A 9,663-nucleotide genomic window follows, 5' to 3' on the forward strand; every position below is an offset into this window, starting at 1 on the left:
GCATGTCACCCCACATTCTGCATTCCTATTTCCCAATAAAACATTCTATGCCCACTTGCTCGGAGCAAGATGCTGCAACTTGCCTTCTTCAATTAAACTATCAAACCAAGGCAGTATGAAGTCGAGAGGTCCATATTAATTTAATCTTAGTGTCCACAACTAACTAAACTTGGTCAATGGCGACCATTGTGAATTGACAAATGAAGAAACCACACAAAGATAAAGAATGTAAGACTATCAATATGTGGCTTGAGCGGTGGGAAAGAGGTTTGGGAAGAAAAGCCATTTAAAGATATTTAATCACTCACATTAATATTTTGCGATAAAAATATATTAAAAACATATATATATATATTTAAAAATAGGAGTATAATTATATTAAAATTTAGGTATTTAATTATTTATTGATATTTAATTGGAAAAAAATATAAAAAATAAAAAATAATAATATGAATAATTATTTAAATTTGATTTTAGAAGATTTGGAAAGGAAAATATTTAAAGATCAAATGTGGAGAAACAAATGTTTTAAAGATTATTTTGAGAAAGAGTTAGAATGATATGTATCAAAGATCATGAACAAAGTTTTGATACTTAAAGAAGAGTTATGTCAACAAATATGTGAACTAATTATATGGTGCGGAATTAAAAAGTTTTAAAACTATTATTAAAAAGAAGGTTTTTTTTAGAGATAAAGGGGCTTCAAACATGTTTAAAGAAGGGGAGAAAAATTAGGATAAGAAGAAGAGTGTTAATTTAGATTAGAAAAGAAAGGAATATTAAGTTAGGGAAGTATTGTTTGCAGATGAGAATGAAGAGAGTTAAATGAGACATACAAACAAAATGAGTGTTAGAACTTAAATTGTGTACTTGAAATCTCTATTAAAGATAGTATTTTAAGATGCCAAATACATTCAAAGTTATTATAAAGAGTAAAAACATATGGATTTTTCCAAACACATGAATGCTTAGAGAGGTTTTATTGCTTAATTTGTTCCAGTTGTAATACTTTGATACATTATAGTATGTGTCTTTTATTCTTTATTTTTTAATAATAATAAGGACGAGGTTGCCACTAAGGAAGACACCAAATTGGTATACAAGATGTTATTTGTTGTGGGAATCCACTCAACAATTTGACTAAACAATTCTAAGGAGGTGTAAATATTCTACCCCTCTAGATTTGAACCTATAACCTCTTACAAATAATTACGTGCTTTTAACCATAGGACTTACCCAATATCAAAGCTATTGTGTGAATATTAAAATTTTAAACTAATTGAAATTTCTCTTGATGTCATTAATGTAATTAAATATATTTTTATGGAGAATATTATTGAGTTTTCAAATACAATAATAAGTTTGTAGGATATATAGTGATTATTACGGAAAGTTGAGAAAAAAAGCCATCTAAAAATAAATAAGTAAATACATTAAATGTTAAAAAAAGCCTACAATAAAATTTATCTAAAAATAAAACACATAAATATTCTAAAACTTAATTTAAATAAAAATAGTTAAAAAAAATACATAAAACCTTAAAAAAAACATACAATAAAATTTATCTATAGATAACACACATAACTATACTAAAACTTAGTTTAAATAAAAGTGGATATATATATAAATAAAAGTGGATATATATATAGATATACATATATATATCAAACATTGAATTTCATCCAATATTTATAAAATTTAAAAAATATATATATATATAAAAAAAATGTGTACATTATATCACTTTGCACAAAGTTTATTGTTTGAATTAAAAAAATTAATTTAAAAAAAAAATAAAAATAAAAACGGTAAAAGGAACGAATAAAAAAAATAACAAAAACAAAAATTTACAAGGAGAAAACATTGGATTTCATCGCATCGTCATAAAAAAAACGAGTAAAGTAATTTCTTTTAAGTAATTAAAATTTAAAATTGGAAAAAATATCTACACTTTACAATAATTTTAAAAAAGTGGTGTTTAGTGTTTATATGTTTGAACCTATGTTTTAAAAGTGAATAATATCATAGAGATAGTATGAAACATGTTTTCAGCTCATTTTCAAAATTTAACGTGGAATAGTTATTTAGAAATTTAACAATTTAATTATATATTTTTGTTTTTTTAATTATAATTATTTAAAATTAAATAATAATTTTTAAGATAAAATATTTTTTTAATATATTTAATTTTTTTAAATTAAATATTTTTGTCTATGGGTTTTGGATAGATGGTGATCTTGTTTTGTTAAGGCATTCCTTGATGTAAAGTTATTTGTAAATTTACTTGGAAGTGATGATGATGTAGTTTTGCCAAAGTTACAACAAATAAAAACAAAAAAGTTTTATATATTGCACATGATGAAGATCTACTCTTACCAAGCTTACAAAAAAATTAAATAATTTTAAATAAATAGTAAAATTTAACAATATATTACATTTAAAATATAAGAAAAAATAAACTTATTATTGAATTAATTTATTTTTATCAAATAATAAAAAAACACTATCAATTTATTTTTATTAAATAATTAAGATAAAAAACACGAGTTATTTTTTTTTTAAATAGATATATTATAACATAACATCTCTGTTATGCTAAACCATAAAGTATTCAGCTAACACTAATGTAATTACACAACTTGAATTAGTAACAAACATTGAAATGTTTTAACTAAAAAAAATACTTTTTAATTGTGTATTCTCTCTCTATATATATTTGAAAATTTTATGGATTCTAGACAAATTAGATTGAAACTAAATGAGAAATCTTTCCAAAAAGTTGCACTTAAATATTATTAGTCCAAAAAATCCCTGTGAGAAAATATGCCAAAAAACCTTCTAAAATGCAGAAATAAATAAAAATTTGAGTCTAACACAAACACATTCTTTCTACAATCTAATATGAGTATGATATATGCTCATTTAATACTTAACGTGGAAGTTAACATGTAATAATTATTTAAGCAAAGGGCCTTTCGAACCAACAAGTGTGGTTCATCATGATGATGAACCACACTTATTGGTTCAAAACCCGTCGGCCAAAAAATTCTCTTATGTGATTTCTACAGAAAAACTTTCCTTAATTCATTATGGATTTCTACCGAAAGACTTTCCTTAATTCATTATGGATCACAGAAGCTTGAATACAGGAAAAAAAAATGTAATAATTATGTTACATATAAATCAAATACAAGTAGTGATTTTTTGGAAAGTTTTTCAGTTTATTTTCCTATCTAGTTTGTCTAGAATCGTGCAGGGATTCATTGAAATAAAAACTTTGGGATTCATTGAAATCACAAATTTGACAGGTGAACTCTTCACAATTGAAGTGACTTGTGGGTTTTTTTTAGGGTGATGAATCCATATATGAAGTAAAAAAATGTAATAATTATGTTACATATAAATCAAATACGAGTAGTGATTTTTTGGAAAGTTTTTCAGTTTATTTTCCTATCTAATTTGTCTAGAATTGTGTAGGGATTCATTGAAATCACAACTTTGGGATTCATTGAAATCACTTGAAGTGACTCGTGGGTTTTTTTTCAAGGTGATGAATCCATATATGAAGGAAAAAAACTAGTTTAAACAACACAAGGTTTTTTTGAGGATGATGAATCCATATATGAAGTAAAAGACTAGTTTAAACAACACAAATCAAGATTTGACTACAATTTTTTTAGTCCCATAGAAATCCTCAGAAAACTCAAAAAATTGGCACTTAAAGACTACTCCTTTCCACTAGTTTGAGTTGTAAACTCCCCATAATTCAAGTGCCGCAAGGGGTTTTCATGGTGTTGAATCCATATATGCACTCAAAACCCCATTTTAAACAGTAAAAATTAAGATTTCGCCCAAAAAAAAATTGTGTTCTAGCCAAAAAAATATTTTCCAACCAAAATCTCCAAAATGTAGTATCTTTATATAAGGCTTTTTTAATTGTTTTATATATGCTCAAAGTGGATATTGAAATATTTTACATATTGAAATACATTACATTATTAATATATTTTAACAATGTTATTGATTAATTCTATGTTTATTTATTTAGCAAAAGCAATATATTTGTATTGATAAAAATAAAATGCAAGATTACTAAGTGGTTGGACTGAAGATGAAGAATGAGAATTGTAACCTCCTCCATGATACTCTCAGTGTTTGTATTTCAACCAATACCAAAATTCTATATCTATAAGAAAAAAAATCAAACATGCCTACCAACAAAATACATTTGAAGTAGGTGCACTTCTCATTTTAACAAGATTAGTCTTGAGTTTTTCCCTATTCTGGTCCATGAGGTAGGTTGGACTTGCCATAAGATTTTTCATGGGAGAGATTCAGTGTTGATGTGAGAGTTCACCCATAAAGACCTTACTCCCTTTTTGCAGGCTTGGTTGACCAAGCTATTGACCTCTTTATTAAATCTTCTTAGAACATGAAAAAATGAAATTGATTGAAATTTAGCCATCAATTGATGGATTGGAGACAACATAACAACCAATTACACATCCTTGGGCTTACCATCCATGACTAAAGTTATAATATTATATGAATCCCAATTACAATGATCTATTCAATTCCTTTACTTTGAGCAATATTTAACCCTTGAAACAAAGCTTAGCTTTATGCCATATTATTAGTAAGATAACCAAAATTCCATTCATCAATATCTTCCTTTTGTTAGCCAGCATCAAATATAACCCCTTCCTATAATAATCAAATATAACCCTTCCCATAACCCCTACCAGCTTCCTCGTTTGTTAATTGTATGTTAATCACATATAAAATCAGACATTCACTCTCATTGAACTTATAAAAATATTCTTAAATGCAATGAAATATTTTTTATTATTACTATTATTTTATTATTATTATTTTTTTAATAGCAAAAAATATATATATCAATTTTTTTTATCATTATTAGAAATTACACCTCCCTCTCATATTAAAATGTGAAAATTACTATCACAACATCAAATTTAAAAAAAAAAAAAATTCTCATTTTTACTCGATGTTTTTAATATATCGACGGGTCAATGGAAAATATATGATAAATATTTTAGTTCAAGATGGAAAAGGATCCGAAAGTGCCCAATATAAGACCGGAATCTATTAGAAAATTAGTCCCTAAAATCTAAAATAATAAGGACATCCACACACTTATATATATTCTCTATGATATTGTTGATTGGAGTTTGGAGAGTCACGCAAGGCACAAGTGGATGGACACACGTTTGTCGTAATGCTTCTGATTTATCCAATTTTATTTGGCGAGGAAAATGCCAGGGTAGTTGCCTATCTTCGTTTACATTTCTTGTGTAAGCCGGAAAAGCTGAATTATTTCATTTTACTTCTGATTTATCCAATTTTAGTTGGCGAGGAAAATGCCAGGGTAGTTGCCTATCTTCGTTTACATTTCTTGTGTAAGCCGGAAAAGCTGAATTATTTCATTTTAATCGTAGGACGACGTGGTTTCAGAATTAGGTTTCTAAATCTAGGGTCTCCTATTCTTAGGGTCACCAATAATTCTCATAGTTGAGCTAAATATAGACAAACCTTGTGGCGCCGCGTGGAAACGTGAATGAAGAAACCGGACGAGTTGCGGGGGAACCGGCACCGCCCTTCCGGCGGGAGACACCGACCGACAGGTCGGGACCACTGCCGGGGAACGGGTGGCAACCCTCTGACGATTGGGCGGTGCCTGTTCGGACCAATAACACGCTGACCTTTCCTTCCTTTTGCATGGCAAATATTATGTACAGATGACGTAATTTGAACGCTCCCCGTTAACAAAACCAAAGGAGGGATAAGGTCTGAACTTTTTATTTGTTGAAGAGCCGCCTACAAAGAAGGAATCTGCTTAAGCCCGAGGAGATCGAGATCGATACCTGTTACTGTAAAATTGGGATCTCGCGATGGAGACTTTTAACAGCAAATATTTGGTCTCTAAATTTTACGGTGTTTGACTTGGCTTTCCTTTGCAGGGGGAGGAGGAAGTGGGCACGTCTGAGCTTTCTAATTCCAGGGCTACAGCAAGCAAGGACATGCCGTCAGCACGGGTCCCATTATTACCACGCCCTGCCATGGCTTACGCCCTTTCTCTCTCAGTCTGTCTCGACAGTTTGCCTATAAAATTCGACACCCATTCCAGATTTACAGCAATGGACAGCCGTTGGAAGGGTGGAAGGAACAAAGCGAGAGTGAGTTCGCTTAGGGCGTGATTTTCCTGTAGAAACCTGCCCTGCCTTTAGCAGACATATTCTAGCCGATCCTGTTCCACACAGACATATTTCGACTGTACTCGATGCATTTGTTCGTTCCAATAACCCATCGAGATCCATTCATTGCGCTGTCCAAGTTTATTGTTCAAACAAATTAACGTTCGGTGTAGGGGGGTTATATAGGGGTAGGGTTGTTCTTATATCCCTCTCTCAGTGGAGTACAGACTGTCCGGCAAAAGCTTTGGTGCTGTTGCTTGCCAGTTGTCGAAATTGGCTGCATTATCCCGCTGTCAATATAAAGATCTGCTTGCCTTTTGGAAAATTGCGCAAGCACTCTGTTTTGTTGTATTCTCTCTGTTCTGCCTTTTACATGTCATTTCTGCGCTCTTAATTAGCCACGCCATATCGACCCTGTAGCGGAGATAAGATTTATTTGATAAGGGTTGGAGTGGAGCTCACCCCATTCCACATCACCACCACCAAGAAGTTGTCGCCCAAATTGTTCGTGATTTTTTGCTTTGCTATTGCTAACACACCCTCTCCTTTGTCTCTCTGCCTAGCAACCGACGATGCCGGAAGCTCGGATGAGTATGGAAAACAGAGCCAATCATCTAGACAAGAAAGCTCTCGAATTCATCGAGAACGTCACCAGAAACGCCGACGAGGTGCAGGCTCAGGTCCTCGCGGCAATCTTAACGAGAAATGCCGATACCGAATATCTGAAGAAATACGGGCTCAACGGACGAACGGATAGAGCAACTTTCAAAAAATGCTTACCCGTCATCACATATGATGATCTCAAGTCTGAGATTCATCGTATTGCTAACGGAGACACTTCCCCCATCCTTTCTGCGCATCCAGTTTCGGAATTCCTCACGAGGTAACGAATTTTACCTCGGCTTTTTGGTGTAATTTCCATTCTAACGTCTAACATGGCAGGCTAAGGTTATTGACCTCTTACCATTGTTGGGGTACTTATCATATTTCTCATTACCGATAGGTTGCATGAGAATGTTCATTCTATTTTGTTGCACGGATTTCTGGTCACCCAGAACCGTTATATCTAATTGTGTGGCGAATTTGGTACAGTTCCGGAACCTCTGCTGGTGAGCGGAAACTGATGCCCACTATCCAAGAGGAATTGGAGAGGAAAACTCTTCTGTATAGTCTTCTCATGCCCGTCATGAATCAGTAAGTCTTTATTCTCTTGAATAACGCTAGATTCTCATATGGTGTCATCACGACTTGTAATATTCTTCCCGGTAAACTATATTTTATCAGGAGGGTGCAGGGTTAACTCAACAATTTATCAAACAAAAATACAAAGTTTACCAAAAAATTTCAACAACATTTTACTGATTGTGGAAATTTTCATGCCACAATATTCCTCCTGTTCATGTTTCGGACATAGTCATCGTTGTCCCTGTGACAATATTGAATAGTTTTAACTGTTGGAGATGCAGATACATGCAAGGACTTGACAAGGGAAAGGGAATGTATTTTTTCTTCATAAAATCGGAGGCGAAGACTCCAGGAGGGTTGCTAGCACGTCCCGTTCTGACAAGCTATTACAAGAGCCGCTACTTCAAGGAGAGGCCTTATGACCCTTACAATGTTTACACCAGTCCAAACCCGACAGTCCTCTGTCAGGATGCCTACCAGAGCATGTACTCTCAACTTCTATGCGGCCTCCTTCAAAACAATGAAGTCTTGAGGATGGGAGCCGTTTTCGCTTCTGGGTTTATCAGAGCCATACGGTTCCTGGAAGTGCACTGGAAACAATTTTGCCTGGACATAAAAACCGGCAGTCTCAACAGAGAGGTGACTGATTCATCGGTCAGAGATGCAGTCGGGGAGCTTCTGCACCCTAATCCAGAGTTGGCTGATTTTGTTGAAAGGCAATGTTCAGTCCAATCTTGGCAAGGAATTATAACTCGCCTGTGGCCTAACACCAGGTACATCGATGTGATTGTGACTGGTGCAATGGCTCAATATATTCCTACTTTGGATTACTACAGCGGCGGGCTACCCCTGGTATGCACCATGTACGCTTCCTCCGAATGCTACTTTGGACTTAACCTGAAGCCTCTTTGCAAGCCTTCAGAAGTGTCATACACTTTACTCCCAAACATGGCCTATTTTGAGTTCCTTCCTGTTCAACGCAAACAAGAAGAAGCTGGTGTGACTCTGGAATCGCCAGCGATCCCGAAAACACTGGATGAGAAAGAGCGACAAGAGTTGGTTGAACTTGCTGACGTGAAACTTGGTCAAGAATACGAGCTTGTCGTCACCACCTACGCAGGTACTACATGAACACATAATTTTCCATTAAATCTTTGTTTGTTTATATGGTCTCAATGTTTAATACAAGGGCGTCTTCTGCAGGTTTGAATCGTTATAGAGTGGGGGATGTGTTGCGTGTGACTGGCTTCCACAACGCCGCGCCTCAATTCCATTTTGTATGCAGACAGAATGTTGTGCTGAGTATCGACTCAGACAAAACGGATGAAGTAGAGCTTCACAGTGCGGTACAGAATTCTGTTAAGCATCTGGAGCCGTTCGACGCACAATTGATCGAGTATACAAGCTATGCCGACACATCTACAATACCTGGTCACTACGTGCTCTACTGGGAACTTCGCTTCAACACCAAAGCAGATGCAGTTGCAGTTCCTTCCTCAGTTTTCGAAGATTGCTGTCTCACTGTAGAAGAATCCCTGAATTCTGTCTATCGCCAAGGGAGAGCGTCAGATAATTCCATCGGTCCTCTAGAAATTAGGGTAGTTGAAAAGGGAACGTTCGACCAATTGATGGATTATGCTCTCAGCCGAGGGGCATCCATCAATCAATACAAAGCTCCCCGATGCGTTAAATTCACCCCCATTGTTGAACTGCTAAACTCCAGGGTCGAGCATTCCTATTTCAGCCCACAGCCCCCGCAATGGGCTCCTGGTTGCAGGAAATGGGCATCGACATAACATATAATGTGATTTCAAATGTTGTGGCGTTCTATTATGGTTTAGGAGTGGCTTGTGTCAGTTTCGCTAGATTAGGGAGAAGTATCATCTTCTGGTGATAGAAGAAAGACACGCGTCCATACAATTGTCATTCAATTTTGTGTAAAAATATAAAATTACACGATATGTTTTCTAAGGTTTTTATATTCATTTTCTGGTCAAGACCTGCATCCCACGTACCAATTTTGCCTCTCTGTTACACGATATGTTTTACAAGGTATTTATCTTCATCCTCTGGTCAAGACCTGTATCCCACGTACCAATTTTGCTTCTTGTTACACGATATGTTTTATAAGGTATATATCTTCATCCTCTGGTCAGAGAAGCATCTCACGTCCCAATTTTGCTTCTCCGTTATCTTCGGTTTGGAACATTTTTCAAAATCGTCTTTTTGACCTGTAATGCAAAACTTAACGATACTGTGCACC

General features: G+C 34.3%; 1 protein-coding gene across 1 annotated transcript; it reads left to right on the forward strand.

Moving 5' to 3' along the window:
• Nucleotides 1-5,875: 5,875 nt before the first annotated feature.
• Nucleotides 5,876-9,379, forward strand: LOC149233370 (indole-3-acetic acid-amido synthetase GH3.6-like). The gene is made up of 4 exons (XM_089379733.1): nucleotides 5,876-7,098; nucleotides 7,308-7,409; nucleotides 7,682-8,520; nucleotides 8,604-9,379. The coding sequence occupies exons 1-4, from the start codon at nucleotides 6,788-6,790 to the stop codon at nucleotides 9,194-9,196; spliced, it is 1,845 nt and encodes a 614-aa protein (XP_089235859.1). The 5' UTR covers nucleotides 5,876-6,787; the 3' UTR covers nucleotides 9,197-9,379.
• Nucleotides 9,380-9,663: the final 284 nt, after the last annotated feature.

Source organism: Pinus tabuliformis, chromosome J (genome assembly GCF_031772625.1).
Source record: "Pinus tabuliformis cultivar Carrire ecotype Pingquan chromosome J, CPIR1, whole genome shotgun sequence".
NCBI classification, from domain to species: domain Eukaryota; kingdom Viridiplantae; phylum Streptophyta; class Pinopsida; order Pinales; family Pinaceae; genus Pinus; species Pinus tabuliformis.

Coding starts and splice junctions, on each gene's coding strand:
- LOC149233370 (XM_089379733.1), top strand. CDS start 6,788: ATGCCGGAAGCTCGGATGAGTATGGAAAACAGAGCCAATCATCTAGAC. Junction 7,099..7,307: donor GTTTCGGAATTCCTCACGAG/GTAACGAATTTT, acceptor AATTTGGTACAG/TTCCGGAACCTCTGCTGGTG. Junction 8,521..8,603: donor TGTCGTCACCACCTACGCAG/GTACTACATGAA, acceptor CGTCTTCTGCAG/GTTTGAATCGTTATAGAGTG.